Source organism: Durio zibethinus, chromosome 7 (genome assembly GCF_047325235.1).
Source record: "Durio zibethinus cultivar Kanyao isolate XHJ-2024 chromosome 7, ASM4732523v1, whole genome shotgun sequence".
Lineage (NCBI taxonomy): Eukaryota > Viridiplantae > Streptophyta > Magnoliopsida > Malvales > Malvaceae > Durio > Durio zibethinus.
In genome coordinates, this window is record NC_143168.1 from 11944221 (window position 1) to 11962340 (window position 18120).

The 18120-nt window shown below is 28.7% G+C and overlaps 2 protein-coding genes across 4 annotated transcripts; one reads left to right on the forward strand and one right to left on the reverse strand.

Annotated features, from left to right (window-relative positions):
• Nucleotides 1–7516: 7516 nt before the first annotated feature.
• LOC111276721 (MLO-like protein 1) lies at nucleotides 7517–11874 on the forward strand. The gene is made up of 14 exons (XM_022862482.2): nucleotides 7517–7753; nucleotides 7857–7914; nucleotides 8004–8230; nucleotides 8454–8570; nucleotides 8679–8739; nucleotides 9317–9411; nucleotides 9641–9715; nucleotides 9839–9927; nucleotides 10195–10244; nucleotides 10739–10779; nucleotides 10957–11166; nucleotides 11340–11407; nucleotides 11488–11548; nucleotides 11638–11874. The coding sequence occupies exons 1-14, from the start codon at nucleotides 7637–7639 to the stop codon at nucleotides 11872–11874; spliced, it is 1506 nt and encodes a 501-aa protein (XP_022718217.1). The 5' UTR covers nucleotides 7517–7636.
• On the reverse strand, nucleotides 11858–17588 carry LOC111276722 (tetratricopeptide repeat domain-containing protein PYG7, chloroplastic-like). Of its 3 annotated transcripts, none has more exons than XM_022862484.2 (6): nucleotides 17312–17588; nucleotides 16790–16885; nucleotides 15085–15136; nucleotides 14334–14626; nucleotides 13958–14104; nucleotides 11858–12406 (listed from the first exon to the last, which is right to left on the reverse strand). In XM_022862484.2, exons 1-6 carry the CDS (start codon nucleotides 17447–17449, stop codon nucleotides 12125–12127), a joined length of 1008 nt encoding a protein of 335 aa, XP_022718219.1. In that variant the 5' UTR covers nucleotides 17450–17588; the 3' UTR covers nucleotides 11858–12124. The 3 variants fall into 3 exon arrangements, with proteins under 3 accessions (XP_022718219.1, XP_022718222.1, XP_089619612.1); XM_022862487.2 differs by having other exon boundaries at nucleotides 15085–15140; nucleotides 17312–17451; XM_089763486.1 differs by having other exon boundaries at nucleotides 16790–16972; nucleotides 17312–17451.
• Nucleotides 17589–18120: the final 532 nt, after the last annotated feature.

Sequence of the window (18120 nt, forward strand, 5' to 3'; positions counted from 1 at the left end):
ATTAATACATTAAAGTAACGTGGCCTGTCATTTGATTAAACTTTTGACTTAAAACAATTTGAAACTCGAAATTATCTTACATTTGTGGTGATTTAAACTCAAATTAATTTGATTTGAATTGAGCTAGAAGAATTGATTTCAAATTTTAATTGTACAAATTAAACTCAAAATGATCCTAACTTGCTATAACAAATATCTAGAAGAACCCATTAATAACCTTTAAAATAAAGATCTTAATGTGTTCACATAAATACTTGTTAGTCAGACCTAACATTCTTAACATTATTTCACATTAAATAATGTTGGATTATGTCTACACAATTAAGATTTTAAATTCTACAAGTAATGTTAAAACATTACCACGTATTAATTTAATTAATTTAAATTTTCTAATTTTCATAAATATTTTATAATGTGTTTGAGCATTATAAAATATCCTATTTAGCAATAGCATATATAAACCACAACAATTTTTTTATATAATTTAATATCTATGGAGACTTTTATTAATGTTAAGTCATATGAATTTTATGAATTATTATTATCCTATTTATTTGGGTGGACTCTTAAATTTTGTAAGAATGCTTATAAAATTCTCACATATCTATTTAGTAAACATGTTAATCTGTAATTTTCTTAATTAGAGTCTAATAAGGAAACACTATGTAGACTTTCTTAGTTGTAAGTATATAAAGCACATGAACATTTAGCTTAATAAAAAAGTGTAAGACTTTATATTGGGAGTCCCCTTTGAATCTTAAGGATGAAATTTATGGATGAAAGAGAATTACGTGCTCTCTTTGTAGCTTAATATTTTATGAGAAAAAAATCAAATACAAACTTCTTTTTTTAAATTAAAAGAAACACATTTTAATTAATTTTAAATCTTAATAAATGTTTATAGACATTGGTTAAAGTCTTCTTTCAATTTTGAGATGAATAGAACGAAATTTATGAATGAAAGAGAATTACGTGTTCTCTTTGTGGCTTCGTATTTTATGATAAAAAATTAATCTAATTTAAATTTTTTTTATTTAAAAAAAATGTTGTATAATTAATTTTAAATCTTAATAAATATTTATAAAAACTCGATAAATAAAATGAATCTCTCCTCGTATAATTAAACTAAGATTGAAGCAATAGTCTATAATTTATACTTGCAATGCAATGCGCAACCCAACATTGTGAGGCAGAGAATAGGAAGCAAGGTGGACAAAATTAATTATTAAAAGTTTGGACAGATGCAAAAATGGTGGTCCAAAATGTAGACCCCAACTCCATCCATAATAGGTGAGTTGGTGCAGTTGCCTTTGTAGAAACTTCCCATCGATGCCATCTCTAGGTATATAGGTGCATGATTTCACGTCAATCACATACGCATGCAATGACGATGGAGCTTTGCTTGATTGATGAATTTTAACGTCTCATTATTTTTGAGTGGATGATGTATTTATTTGATGTTAAATACAATTTAAGTTAATACCTTTATTAAGAAATATTTATTTTATTTTTATTAATTTTATATAATTTTTATTAAAATTTTAAATTATATTATATTTATTTTTTTTATAGATTTTTATGTTATATTATTTTACCATATTTAAAATTTATAAATATTTTTATAAAAGAAGATTCTCTCCCACTTGTAATATATTAGAATTTTTTTAAAAAATAAATGAATAAATAAATAATTTCTTCAAAAATAAAGTCCATGAAAACTACTGCTAACATAAAAATGTGAAAAATTGATGGTGCACTTAGGGGCCATGCGTCTGCTTTATTCCAAGGCGACGCCTTTATCCATCAAATGATTTTCTTTGGGATTTATATTCAAAAGCGAAACAAGTAACTTTTCTTTATTAGCTTATTCTCGTGCAACACCTCTATAAATTATAATGTAAAAAATGTATAAAAGCTAAAGTTCGATATAATTGTGCTTTTTGGATGGTTTTTCCACATCTTAGTGTAAAGAATTTGGATTATATTACTTCCTTATAGTACTTAAATTAAGAATTTTTTACTTTTTTACTATCATCCAAAATTTTTTAAATTAAAATTTAAAAGTTAATTCAATTGATTCAATTTTTAAAAAATGATATTCAACAAACGTAAAATTTAAATTTTAATATCTATAATTTTCTTTAAATTATAATTTGTTTACATAAAAATTATTTAAAAATATATATTTAAACATTTAATTCAATAATAAATATATATATCCTAATAAAAAATCTCATCAGTTAAAACTTCTTACTCTTCCATAAAAATTTTAAGATTAAATATTATAATTAGTGAGCTGAGATTTATGATACGATAAGATTGGTATCTCATTATATGTAATCAATATCACTTGTATTAAAAAAAAAAAGTACACATATCTTTTAATTTGAAGTGTTAAATTCGAATTTCTCTTCTTTAATATTATATATATATATATGGAATAAAAGTCTTAAAACTTTTCCTTTTATGATTTAAATCAAAATTTTATATGCTACTTGTTAAAGAGAAACCAATAAGAATACAGAAAACGAAATAAATAATTATTATTATTATAAAGTGGCTGAAAGATGTTTGGGCTTGGCTGCTAGACTTGATTGGACATGGGCTACACATATTCAGCATAATATATACATCACTGTATATCTCTTCATATATTTGTAAATCTCAGTTAGCTGGTGAGTTTTTGTGTAATCTTCTTTTTCCTTTTGGCAGTGAGCAGAATCCTACATGAAAACAAATCATGAAACAATTTACGTCTTTATTTAATGTATTGAGAGCAATTATGAATTATTATACTTAAAAAGAGAAGGATTTGAATGAAGTTCAATCTAATCTCTCATTAAGAAGAAATTTATAATAAAAAACTCAAGTCATTGCTTCTTTTTTTTTTTTTTAGATGGTGCTTGGTATAAGGTCATCATGAAGATTTGGTTTAAGCATTCGTTGATCTTAATGTCCGTGATACTAGATTATCAAGAGTAATGAAATCATCGAGAATGATCAAGTTATTGTCTTTTAAAATTATTTAATTCTCATATAAAAAAATTGAAAACTTTTATAATAATGATAAAATGATATTTAAAATTTATAGATTTGATTTGACCATAACAAAATCTCCTATATAAAAAAACAAAAATTAAACAACTAGATTCAAGTATGTGCGATACATAGATAATAATTTTAATTTATAATAATTTTTAAATAAAGTAAAATAAAAATTTTAATACTAATAGTTGACTAATAATAACAATAGATTAGAAGTAATTACACCAAAAAGATTCTAAATAGTAATAATGTTCATTTAATCTATAAACATCTTAAAATAAAAGACAATAAAAATAAAATCAATAAGAATTTTGATTGGGAGATGATTATGCATACAAATATTTAAATATATGAGCAGCAAATTTCTATTTTGTTTAAATTTGTAATTGAATTGTTATTTATATTTTTTTTGAGCTAATAATTATAAATTTTTAACAAATTCAAGACGAAATTTATAATATCATTGAAAATCAAATATTATCAAGTAAATCAATTTGGATATATGATAATCAAAAGACATCTTATATTAAATTAGACTATCACATGTAAAAAGATAAATCAACATTAAAATTAAATAATTTTTTAATATATATATATATTACTATTTAAAAATTAGAGCATTATTTATTAGAAAAACATCAGCTTGTTTTATTTTTAAAAATGTTATATTTATAATTTTGAAAAAATTATTTTTTAATGATAAAATATATTGTTAGTATTCTTATAAAAATTAAACTTATGAGCCTTAATAGATAAACCTAATAATTTAATTACACAGGCTTAACTCTTTTTAATGACCTTATATTCCAATATATTAAAGGTAATAAAAGTTCATATTTGGATTTAACTTTTCTTAAATAAAAATGATACTATATATTTTTTAAAATTACAAGATATTCAACTCGCTCTAAATGTTTTAAAAAAATTTTCACACCCTAAAAATGTTATTAAAAAAAATAATATTGTAAAATGTTGAATGAAAAATTATATTTTTGAATTATTTGGTGAAAATGACTATAATACTTTTCTTATTATACGTATCAAAAAATTGAAATTAAAGAACTACTTCTATCAATTTTCATTTACTTAGAATAGTAATTAGCTTACCTTCAAGTTAAATCATGAAAAGTGATAATATCAAATGGCAAACAAAAAAAAAAAAAAAAATCACTAAGAAAAAAAATATATCAATTCACTTCATACAAAAAATAAAAAATAAAAATATATATTTGATGCATATGATAAGATAGGTGATAAGTGATTACTTGTTTATAATTTATTACCTAGCTTGCTCTTTTATTCATAATAAAGTATAATGGGAATTTGGTATACAAATTGATATTATAACAAAAACTAAAAAAAAGGTATAAAAATATATACAAATATATGTATAATTTAAACTATAATAAAATTAATAGTAATAGCCAAAACTTAAAAAGAAATCCAAAACATTAAATTTTCAAGAAACTTTGCTTAATTTTAAAATTTCTTTTTAAAATGATCCTTTTTTCAAAAAAAATAAATTATTATACAATTATGATGAAGAATTAATTTAAAAGATCTTAACACAAAAGAAAAAAATAAAAGCAGTACCTAAAATAATACAAAACCAAACATAAAACAATTTGTATATCTAATCCATCTATATATATCATCACAAACAAAAAGAAAGAAAACCTAAGTTAGGTTTACTATAGGCCAAAGGATATCAAGACAATAGGAAAAAATATTGTAGGGATGCAATTTATTTCTCAAGCATCCCAAAACAACATTATTTATAAAATAGGTCTTGAAAATAATTATAGTATGATTTGTAACTTTTGAATGTTTAATTGACTAAAATGAATTTAAGAACAAAATTAAAATCAGTAATATTATTTTAAATTAAAAGCAATTTATACTTAACAATTAAAATTCATTTTATTTGAAATTAGTATAATAATAGTAATGAAATTCATTTTATTTGATATTAGTGTAATATGGTGTTTAAAATTAGTGTAAGAAATTTAAAATTAGTGTAATAATGGTAATGGAATTAATTTTATTTGATATATTCCAAAATTAATTTTAATTGATTTGATAATCTTTTAATCATTTTAAAATTAATATATATATATATATATATATATACATACATACATATTAAACGTGTTTACATAGTTTAAAAGATGGAGTAAATAAATAAATCATAGATTAAAAAATTAGAAAGTGAATATTTTTTTACACAAATATAATTTAAGAGTTGAATATTATAATTAGAAAAAGAGAATACAAAATTATTCTATGATGATGGTAGTTAAAACTTTATTACTTCTAATATAAATTTAATTGAGAGTGATTTAAAGTAAATAATAATATAAAATAAATATAATTAATTTAATTTTTTTAAAATAATTCAAATAAAATAAAATACATGACATATGATCATTTTCAAGACTGTCTACATGTCAATGATATGGACCATCTACATTTGAAAATTTCTTTTTTGAAAATTTTGATTTTTATATATTTATATAAGATTACATTGCTTGATTAAATTAGAATATATATATATATATATATAAAATTTTGTTACTCATTATACATTAGATAATAATTAGACATCCAATACTGTAACCTTAAGCATGTGATATTTTCAACTTGGATTCTAGTTTTTGTTTAGAATAGAAAATATGGTTGAACTGCAAATCAATTACATTAGTAATATGTATATTAATATAAAGAAATTGCATTTCAATTATTTATTTAAGATAATAATATTCTTCCACATTATTATTTTTTTCAAATCATTGCGTATTTATTATTTCTTATTATATAAAATATTTACTATTATCATTATTATTTAAATAAAAATTCAATTAAAAAAGTTATAGTATTAATTAGTAGTTATATAGTAACATACCAAAATTGAAAAAGAATTTGCATTTAACTCATTGGTTCTCTCTAATTGCAAAATTTTATATTTTAGTTATTGTCATTTAAATAAAAAATTCAATGAAAAAAGTACTATTGATTAGTGATTATCTCACAAATTTCAAGATATAAAATGAATTTAATAGAAAGAAAAAACAAAAGAAAAAAATACAAATATATTTAAATTCTTTCATAATTTAATGGAATAAAGATTTTAATTTTTTATATAATTAAATTTATATTTTACAAAAACAACCCATCATATAAAAAAATTAAAACGACAGACTTAGATTATAAATTGATTTGATCAACGACCCAAATTAAATCAGTTAATCACATTCACAATCCCACTTGTATTAGTATTGTTTCAGTAATTTTCATTTTCATTTTTAAATTTATATTATATAAAAATTAATCAAGATTTTATTTAGAAAGAAAACTATTAAGGAAAGTTTACTTTGAACTTCAAATTTTATAAGGAAATAAATAAACATCAGTCAATATTTTAATTAATAAAAATCATCAATTATAAACAAAATAGTTAATTGAATAAACAAAATAGATATATATATATATATATATTATTTACTATTTGCATTTTTGGAATTGATATTTTATCTATAGCATTGCTTTATGAGCGTTTTTACTTAAAAAATATGAGCTTTTTCGTAATAAAAAAATTGTAACTAACGACATTTTCGAACCAACTCACCCAAAATTATGGAATATATTCTGAATATATCATATATTGTTGAATAAAAAATATTTTCTCATTGTTACTATAATCAAAATATTTTGCCAGGATAATAATTCGCATAAAAAGATGCTTTACCGTTTTCCAATTGAAATCACTGAATTAATGATTTGTTGGAACATGCAATCCTTAAATTCTAACACAACCAAAACTTTATGTTACGACATTTTTTTTTATACAAAAATAATTAATTGTTAGTTCAGTAATATTATAGTCGATTTTAGAATTGAGGGTTTTGAGTTCCGTTTTTAATAATAGGCCAAAAAAAAAATTATATAAAAAAATTATTAGTAGATTTAATAATAGTCTCGTTTTAGTAAAATATAAATGAGATATTAATATTCTCAAATTATTTAGATTTTATTTAAATAAAAATTTAAATTTAATTCGATTATTATTGAGTTGAGTTTAAATAGTTTAATTTATCAATTTAGTTCAAATTTTTTAAAATCAAATACGAAAATCAATCTCATTTTTATTTAATAAATGAGTCTAGTCAAACAAATTTAAACAGTTTAATTTTTATTTAAAATCAAATTTAAATTTAAAATTTAAATTTTAATTGAGTTCAAACTGAAATTTAAGTGACAAATTACGAATCAAATTCGATTTTTTCACTATATCAATTTAATTCGATTACGAACTTAAATTTTATTTTATTATATTTTTTTGTTTTTTGGGTGGGATTATTATGTTTTTTGTAAAAAGGAAAGCATACGCCTAATACGGGTTGGAACGTGAATTGCATTACGCTTTTCAAATTAATGCAGCAAATTTATATGGCAACAAATCACCATAATCTCTGCTTCTCAGCTGTCATGACTTCTGTTATTTTCTCATTTTCTCCATTGCGGTGTGCTCCGCACGTTCCATTTACAAACAAAAAAACACTGAAAGAAGAAAAGCAGAGTGGTTGCCTGGGATATGGCAGAAGGAGGAACAACCTTAGAATACACACCAACATGGGTGGTGGCCGTTGTCTGCAGTGTCATTGTCTTCATTTCTCTTGCTGCTGAAAGAATGCTCCATTTCTTTGGGAAGGCAAGTTTCAATTCTAATTTTATTTGTGTTTCAGTCAATTTTTTTTTACTTATTGTTTCTTTTTACTCTTGATGAAGTGTTTCAATGACCCTTTGCTTTTCAGTATTTGAAGAAAAAGAATCAGAAACCTCTCTTTAAGGCCTTGCAGAAGATCAAAGAAGGTCTAGACTTTAAAATCATGTCAGATTTCATGTTCTGTACTTAATCTGTAAAGACATATGAATATGCATAAATAATTTTTTTTATGCAGAGTTGATGCTGCTGGGATTCATATCACTGCTACTGACAGTGTTTCGAGACAGTATTGCCAAGATCTGTATATCAAAGGATTTGGCTGATCGAGGGTTGCCTTGTCAGGAAAACAAAGAACTAATTACAGCACATTTTCAGACCCTTTTCTCCTTCTTTTTTCATCATGGTATTGGCCGTCGTCTTCTTGCTGAGGACTCTGATACTGCTGCATACTGTACTGCATTGGTAAATTTTACTGTTTCCCAGTTGATGATCAGTTGGCAGCTTATCGCTTTGTTAATCAAAATCCTGTAAAGATCTTCAAGGAACTTGAAATACATTCAATGGCTAGGCAAACCAGGACAATCTTGTCACTATTTTTCACAACAATTTATTCTGCATTTCCTATTAGGGTTGGATGCTGTTGATAGTTTTCTTCAATTATGATATGTTTGATTTTTAAATCCAGGGAAAAGCTCCATTGTTATCCACGACGGCATTGCATCATCTTCATATATTCATCTTCGTGCTAGCTGTTGCGCATGTGACTTTCTGTGCTCTAACCATTCTTTTTGGAAGCACTAAGGTAAGGATCACATCCTTTAACTCTGATTTGTCTGATTCTAACGCCATGTATAATATTACTTCTTTCAATTTCCTTTTCATTTTTTTTTTCATGTCTTTTATGATCTAGATCCATCAATGGAAGAGTTGGGAGGATCATGCTAAGGATATGGAATATGATCCCGAAGGAGGTAGTGATTGCTAGCACCAAAATTTAAAATATTTGAATGGCTAATTTGGATACGGATTCTGAATTTCTTTTTTTGAAATGTTCATTTATAATATATATAAAAATTATAAACAAAAATTTGAAATAATATATTGTTATATTATTACAATTGTTTATGAGAGTTCTCATATCTTGAAAAGATATAAATGCATCATTTCTAATACTATCTAATACATCCTTCTCAATATATCAATCTAAACAGTTATTCAATCAAAAACCAAATTTCATTATGACGAATTCACCAATTTTATCGACAAAAATGGTATACAGGGAAAAATTTTGAGACGTCCTTAAAATAAAATTTTTCTTCAAATTTTCTAATTTATTTATCTTTGGGGTGCCGTGAACACCCTACCTTATCACATAGACCCGCCACTGCTTTTCGAGACTGTAAATTTAACAGTCTGGTGTGTTGAGTCATTGATCTTTTCACTTTAACAAATTTTGCAGCACTGATCTGCTTCAAACTTTTAATTTTCTTTTATAGCTAACTTGCTATAAAATAAAATGCATTTTCTGACGCAAGTGTTACTTTGCAGTTGGGAAAACAAAAATCACCCAAGTCCAAGAACATGATTTTATCAGGAATCGATTCCTGGGTATTGGAAAGAATTCAGAATTACAAGCATGGGTGGTAAATTAAGTTCTTCTTGTTATGATCATCTAAAGTTCATGTTTATTTTCCACTATAAAATGTAAAATCCTAAGCAGTCAAACCTGGACAACTGGACTGTGAAAAGCAGGTGGCAACATAAACAGAAGCCAAAGAGTTTCCAATTAAAAGAAAAGTTTATCAATTGGAAATGCTGCAGATCTTTCCGTTTGAGTTATGATACTGATTATAATCTTTATTTGCTGTCTAGTATTCTTTTTGCAAGCAATTCTATGGATCTGTGACTGAATCGGATTATATCACACTAAGACTAGGCTTCATCATGGTAAGTTAATTGAATTAGTCTATTTCATTCCATTTTTAATTCATTTTTATTGTTAAAAACTTGAATGCCTATGATTTACTTCATCAACTCTATTCCATTAATTGCTGAAAATTTCTTCTCTAGACACATTGCAGGGGAAATCCAAAGTTTAATTTTCACAACTACATGATGCGTGCTCTTGAAGCCGATTTTAAGAAAGTTGTTGGGATAAGGTCAGATATGATAAACATGCTAACTTCAGTTTTCTTCAGTTTTACACAGTTTGATTCATAAGCATTTATGTCGTTGCTACCTTTGGTGTTACCAACAGTCCACGGCTATTGTTGAGTGCTTGACTCTTTGTTCCAGTGATCAGGGATCAAATCCTGATGGCCTTAAGTAGAAAAAAAAATGCTTTGACAAACGTTTCTTTATGTACTAAACTTTCATATTGCTATCAGTTTCCATCTTAATTCCTTCCAATAATCACTTAATTGCAGTTGGTATCTTTGGGCCTTTGTCACCATTTTCCTGTTGCTGAATTTCGTTGGTAAGTTACTGAATTTGTTACTTAAAATTTACATGAGCAGAGTATTCTTTTGCTTGCTCCTTGTTCATGATATCATTTATTCTCTTGGACACCTTCCACAATTTTTCTATGTAGCTTATGAATTTTGTGGCACACTCATCCACTGGAAGTTTTGGGCACTAAGGGCCCATTTTTGGGGTTAACTGCACCAGGGGTGCATGTGGATAGCACATGCACCCCTGGTGCAGTTGCCTTCAATTACCCTCCAGTCTGTGATTGGAAAGAGAAGGATCCTGCGAACAACTAGACTATAGGGCAATTAACTGCCTCAGTGTAAAAAGGAAAAATGTCATCATCCCCGCTGCTTTTGCATCCAAACTGTCTTAGATATATGCAGTTGCCACTCCATAGATATGAACTCTGCTGTTACCGGATTCAATTCTAATCCGATAGTGGATCAGCTAGTGAAGATTGTTAATTTTGACTCAACATCAAAGTTTGGTTCTTTTATGCAGGTTGGCATACATATTTTTGGATAGCATTCATTCCCTTCATTGTAAGTGATTCAAATAAACACTAGATTCGTTATACTGTCTTATACTAAATTAAGTACTTTTTGTTCTAATTCTTCTCCCTCTTTGCATATGGTTAATCAGTTCAACTTCTTCCATGTTCAATCAGATAGGTTAGAGAAGGTATTTAGCATTTGACAATAAGGTTTTCCTTTTGGCAGCTTTTACTTGCTGTTGGCACCAAGTTGGAGCATATAATCACACAATTGGCCCAAGAGGTAGCTGAGAGACATATAGCTGTCGAAGGGGAATTGGTAGTTCAACCTTCGGATAACCATTTCTGGTTCAACAGTCCCCGGCTCGTTCTCCGTCTGATTCACATCATCCTATTCCAAAATTCTTTTGAAATGGCATTTTTTGCCTGGATATGGGTAAAAGACACTGTCCCAACGTTATCAAATCTCGTTTTTCATATTCTGTAACACATTCATGTGTTCCCCTAACCTGAGAAGATGTCTGAAACCATTTGGGGCAAGAATTTAATCCTGCCCTTATGTAAATAACAACTTCCAATTGATCATTTTGATTCTTCCATTTATAACAGGTGCAGTACGGCTTCAACTCATGCATGATGGGGCAAGTTCGTTTTATCATCCCCAGGCTAGTTATAGGGTATGAAGAGAACAAAGAATTCTTTTCTTCTGTCTTGCCATGTTCAAGTACTTACGTAAATTATATTTGGTCATTATTAGGGTGTTTGTTCAGTTCGTGTGTAGTTACAGTACCCTGCCGCTATATGCATTTGTCACACAGGTAAAATGAACTGCAAACAAAACTGAATCTATTTTCTTTTCTGATTTCTATTATACTTTCTGAATGCTTTGTTATTTGTTGTTTCAAAGATGGGAAGTTCATATACGGAGGCCATTTTCGAGGAACATATTCGCGAAGGGCTTGTTGGTTGGGCTAGGAAGGCAAAAAAGAACAATAAGGGCAATGCTTTCAAAAGATCTGCCAATGGCTTCGGTCAAGTTGGTCGGAAAGAGGAGTCTCCTCTGGTACTTGAGATGGCAATGGTAGATGAAAAGGAATCTGCTGTATGGGATGATAGAACTATAGAGATTGAATCAAAACTGTAATATAGAAAATTGACATTTTGAGCTCACAGTAGCATTTATTACAAGCTGCAGCCATTAGGGGATACAGTCAAATGAAGACAAGTTGTATGTACTCTCCTCGAATAATCATATTACTGACATAGCATCATATGATAATTCTTTTTGGGTTTTGAATTGTTTTAACAACCCTTTAGTCACATGTCCAAAATTCAGAATCAAAATGGGCAGGAACATGAGCAAATTGACAGTTCGTTCAGGATTAAGGACAAAATCATCTGTCTTTTGATTTGATAGGGACTCCTTTGTACATTTGTACACGATCCTTCAACACGTCTCGCCTAGGGCGTGCTACCTTATTATTAGGATCGAAAAGTAACACTTCTTCAAATGCTTTGAGTGCAGACTTATAGTCTTTCTTCTTCTCATATGCATCGCCAAGATTGTTCCAGGCAGTGACATATCCTGGTTGAAGCTTCACAGCAGTTTCAAACTGATTGATTCCCTTCTCAAGCTTCCCATCCCGGACATAACTGACACCAAGGGCATTGTAAACCTGTGCAATGATTAGCAAATAAACAGTCCTCCCAATCAAGATGAACATATATATATATATATATATATATATATCTGTATAAAAGAAAGTCCCCCATCAAGATAACCCAAAAAAGGACTTTGTATGCTAATTTATGTATTCATTACTTTTGCCTACTCTACCACATACAAAACTTTCCTTTAGAACACATGCTTCAGAGAAGCCACACCAACAATAGATGCTGTTCAAGATTGCTACTCATCACCAATGCACAAAAGATAAAAAAGAGTGACAAATGAATAACTGGACTGATGAACATCAAGTGTAAAAAATTAAAGTGAAAATTCAACAGAACAAAATTAACCAATGCATAGGCTAGAAGTTTTTATCCATCCAGTTGAGGGTCAAAATCTATGATTTAACTCATATGTACCAAAAACCAAGCGCCAGACTAACGGTCCCACATTGATAATGCAGTTTCAAGACTGTACACGTTAGTTCTTTGTTTTTGTAAATCAGATTCAACTTGATTTATAACTAGCACAACTAAGTAGTTCAATATTATTAACAAGAGGTCCAAAATAGCGAGGCACTTTAATTAGCCAACACCATTTCTGTTACAGAAGGCAATTCAAACTGAATTTTGCTCCTAGTGACAGTAGGATCAATTTTAGGAGTATATCCAGAAAGCTTCAGTGTGACAGAAAAGTGGCCACCATTTATCATTTTGTTTCTTAAATAGCTCATACCAGGTAATTTTAGAATTAGACAGCTTCATGTCCTGTTAGATTCTGGTTCCTCTCAGTAATGTTCACTGGAGTTGAGCCTTAGTCATGTCAAGGTTGAAATTACCATATTTTTGTAAAATTTTTTTATGACAAATGTGACCTAATTCAAGTGGTTGCACAACAACGAAAAAAAGGCCGAAAATCAAGGTTGTTGTCCAGGCAATAATATTTATGATGGTTCATACTTAAACACAGAATAAAACAGAATAGCTAATGCTGAGCCAAATGATTAAAGTTAATAGTTTTGGCCGGAATTTTCTCCCTTTTTCTCTTGTAAAACGAAAAACTAGATCTATATGGAACATTTTGTAACCTTATAACAGATAATGCTGTTATTCCACAAGAATCTGAGTTCAGATTATGAACAAGAATCGCAAGCAGTATGGAGAAATCTTATATATGATCTGTGTGGCTAAAGGCTGTAATTTTTTAGGTTCTACAAGATAAGTTAAAACCGAGAAGCAGACAAAGTGCTCTGCTTATTGCATGATTTATGACTCAAAAGAAGAAGGGTACATCATTGATAATGATGATTTCATGTTAATGGCTGATAATATTTCAAGGCAATTATCCAAATGACTCACCCATCATGCAACTTATCACTGCACTTTTAGCAAACTTGAATGTGATGCTTGAAAGCAGTAATGTTCATATGAAAATGATTGACATAATCGATTGTAACAGCAAGACAGGACATGCATATCGCATTCTATAAAGTACAATTTACATATTAAAAACAAATGGTTCTGCTTGTAAGATATGGAAGATCCAACAGATATCATACCTGCGCAAGATCTTGATCATCACCGTCCCATTTTTCAATTGCCTGAAGCAAAAATTTAGTAGCAGCTGGGTAAAATTTCCTTCTCAACATAACAGCACCTAGCTCAAAAAGCTCAGTTGCACTGGCATCTCCACTTCTTACTTGCTCCTGAAATCAAAATAATCATAGCAAAGAACAATGTAAGCACAAAGGACCAGTCGACATTCACTGTAAAGCTAAGAACAAAGAGTCAAAAGTCTTCTCTATTTTGCTTGTAGTTTTTGTTGTAATATCTTGAAAAGTCCTCATTAAACTATTAGAAATGTCAAACTTAAATAAACATAATTGCAGAGCAATTTAAATTAGCATTCTTTTGCACAGGAAAAAAGACTCTTACCTGCAATTCTTTGGCAGAAAGGTCAAGTTCTCTGCGTACAAGGACTTGACGGATCACAAAGAAGGTTCCAACCCCGAGCAAACCTAGTAGTAAAAGCAGATAAGATAGCTGGATTCCCAACTCAAATAACTCTCCAATCTCATAAACGGCATCTCCACTAGTAATTTCACTTGCATTTGCTAGTTGTGCAGAAATCAACCACAAGGCTTGTCCAAAGAGGAAAGCAGACACTACAACTAATGGCTTCTTCACATTTAAGTCTTCTACCATAGCCAGAAGGTTCCTCAAGGATTCTACAACAAAATGATGACATCAATATTTAAATTTACGTAATTATGGTAGAATCTTAGCATATAGAATGTATAAAGAAAAAAATATGTCTCCCAGTGTTGACTTAAGTCCTTTCTTGGCCAAAAAAATTAAACAAGTAAATATGACAGATATATCATGCACTAGAAATTAGTTTGTGCAACATAATACCACTTAAGTTTACAAGTGTAATACATGTTACCACTATGAAAAGGCGTATCAATCATTCCAGTAAAGTCAATTGTCTGCAAAAATGTTACAGATTACAACTAGCACAAAGTCAATGTCCCCAATCTACAGGCTAGTCATTATATTCTTTGTCCTTCAAGTTACGCTTAAAGTATCCTAGTGTCCAAAAATGCTCAAAAGTTCTTCTTGTACTGATGATAAGCAACCAAACAACCTTTATACTAAAAAGGGCAACAAAGAGAAAGGAAATTACCATCAAAGTGTGTTGCGGTAAAAGATTTTGTTGCCATTCCCTTTTGAAACATCTGCCTTTATCCACAATCAATTAAAAATGGAAAAAGAAAAATAATAAGCCATATTATATCTACCTCCATTCACTAAAATAAAATCTGATTAAAAATTTAAACATGAACTTTTCATATGTAGCAAAAAAATAATTTTAGATAGACACAACAGTGTGATATTGAGTAGGTATATATCAACAGAAATCCATCATGAAACATATAATAACATTCCCAGGAAATCAGAGTAGGCATGGAAGAAAACTGAAGATAGGGAATTGGCCAAGCCACATAGAAAAATTACACTCCCTTTTTGGTGTTTATGCCATGGCAGAGTTTAGGCCAAGCCTTTTAAACAACAACTACATGAAACCATTTAACTTCGCTTCTTTTAGTTCCAAGTATATCATATAATACATATGATTATTGATAGCACCAACTCCAATATCACAGATTAAGGGCTAAAACTTTCAGAACACACTTCTTTCAGTCTCAGAAACAGCATATTCCATCTAGAATTCTCATGATATCCCCACCTCTCCACCACCACTACACATTGGCACAAGCTATTGGCCATTGAATTGCTGCATGGGGCAACAAAAACTTTGAATCCTTAACACAAATTTTGATCTCAAGGCAATAGATTAACATAACTTGATTTTTTGAAACTTCAAGTCAAAAATTAGTTAGTTAAAGAGAAATCCTAAATTCTTCTAGTTTAACCCTTAAATAAAGTATCAGAAACTAGAGCTAATATTTAATGAGGACTGAATGCAAAATTTTAACAATGTTTGACAAAAACTTGAACATTCTTCTTGCAATAAAAATAGGGATGAACACTCATCATTCCTGCTCACCAGCCTTAATCATCCCAACACTCATCATAATGCTGGTTGCTGGGAATTATGCATTTCTAAAATAATTTTGGAATAAAGATAATTATGACCTATACATGCGGAGTGGAGTACAATTTATCTTTCTATCAATTTTACTGCTATACTTCTCAATTTTCTTAGAAATAAAAGAGTCTACATGTATCACATAAGAGTATCAAAAATTAAGAATATGCTTACTCCTCATGATCAGTCAAGACATTTGTTTGGACCTATATATATATACGGGACATAAGCACTAAGTAAAATAGTTTGAAGGTGCTAAAGTTAAAGAAAACATGAAATAGATAAAAGAATTTCTAACCACCAAATATCAACATTTGAAGAATTTGGTAGAGTAACAAAGTTAAACTAAAATTCAACATCAATTCTTATTCAAGGGGCACATATAATTATAATAGCTTTGATTTTAAGTCACCAACTAGTTTAAATTTACACTTGTATAGCCAGTGCTGAAAAGCAAAAGAATTCTAGCTGTATAATCATTAGCTCTGTTTGGTTAGTATGGCCTTATCTAGAAGTAGAAGTTATTAAACCCAAGGTGTTGAGAAAAAATGATTATGGAATTATAATAACAAAACAATTGTATCAGTTGGATAAACACAGTAGGAATGAAGAGGAAGGGGACGACCAAGACGATAAAGAGTTAAAGCATGTAGAATGACTAAATTAAACAAAGAATATAAGATGGAAAACTTTTCTACGATTAATGTTGCAACTTTTCTTCATAAAACAAGGATTCCTTCTTAAAACCACAGAAGCACAGAGAGTACAAAACACTTACCTGTAGGTTGAGAAATGATCTAGTGTCATTCACTCCATAGCCTTTGCCTGGGCCCGAGTTTTTCAAAGCTGGTTCACGAAAACACTGAACAATGGCCTGGAACGTTAAGAGCAGCATTATCAAATGTTCTTTATAAGGCACTGAACAGAGATCGTCATATCATACCCTTATTCCACTGCTAGCCTTTGCATGAGCCAAGAACAGCCAATTTTAGTTGAAGGAAACATCATTTCAACATCTAATAAAGGGTATATTTGAATACTTAATTTAAACAAATTTTCTCTCTACTGATTAAAACTCAAAACAGCCTCCTTCTTGACCCCGTATAAGGTTCCTACAAAATGGGGTGGGCACAGACCACTCTTTGCATATACTATATCCCATCTATTTCTGCCTACTTGAACAAGGTTTGCATGCCAAGAATTTATTGAACAAGTTGAGAAGATCAAAGTAGAAACTTTGCTATGAAGGATTATAACAATAACAATAGTATAAAAAAGAGTAAAGGGTAGTGTTTTTTACCCGGAAAGGGAGCTTCTTGCGGCTGAACCTGAGAGACCCAGATGTGAGGAAAGAGTAATAATGAGGAAGTTGGGTCGCTGAGAAGCACAGATGGTGATGGTGTAAAGGTGAAGATGAGATTGTACTTTGGAGAAGCATTTTTCTTTTGTCTTCAAAACACTCACTCACTCTAAGACAGACTCAGTAGCAGCGTTTGCTAATGGTTGAAGATAAAAGTTTACCCGTCTCTTCCAGGACATCACTTAAAAAAGGGAAAAATCAGAAGATAAGGCCGCGTTTATTGTTCCCAACAGCAAAAAGCCAGCCAGCGTTTTTTTTTTTTTAATATATAGTAAGTATTTTTTTTAATAAGTTGATTTCCTTGCAATTCAATTTTTTAAAAAAAATATTTAATATTATATAAAATTTATATAATTGTTATTGTGATTGATTAATTATAATATTATAATAAAAAATTATAAATTAACTTGATTGTAATCATTATCGGGAAAAAATTCTTTGGTGGATAAATTTGCAAGAGTCTAATTGTTAATTTCCATGATTTGACGTCTTTGTTGATAAATTATATTGGTTTTTAGATTTTTTTTTTTTTTTACGCAGGGAAAGGTTCGATTGGTTCAGAGGAAACTCTACTTATGAAGGAGGCGATTATGCCATTTAGTTTTATTGACTTGGAAGACTTTTGAATTATTTGGATGGGTGATCGCTGATGGAGTAAGGTGCCTTTAATATTAAATAAGAATTAGCTTTCTCCATTAAATTCTATTCTACCTAAAATTAGATTTTAACAATTTAAATCATAATACAAT

Coding starts and splice junctions, on each gene's coding strand:
- LOC111276721 (XM_022862482.2), top strand. CDS start 7,637: ATGGCAGAAGGAGGAACAACCTTAGAATACACACCAACATGGGTGGTG. Junction 8,231..8,453: donor CTGCATACTGTACTGCATTG/GTAAATTTTACT, acceptor TTTTAAATCCAG/GGAAAAGCTCCATTGTTATC. Junction 10,780..10,956: donor TAGCATTCATTCCCTTCATT/GTAAGTGATTCA, acceptor TCCTTTTGGCAG/CTTTTACTTGCTGTTGGCAC.
- LOC111276722 (XM_022862484.2), bottom strand. CDS start 17,449: ATGCTTCTCCAAAGTACAATCTCATCTTCACCTTTACACCATCACCAT. Junction 15,137..16,789: donor GATCATTTCTCAACCTACAG/GTAAGTGTTTTG, acceptor GGATAAAGGCAG/ATGTTTCAAAAGGGAATGGC. Junction 14,105..14,333: donor TTTCTGCCAAAGAATTGCAG/GTAAGAGTCTTT, acceptor TTTTGATTTCAG/GAGCAAGTAAGAAGTGGAGA.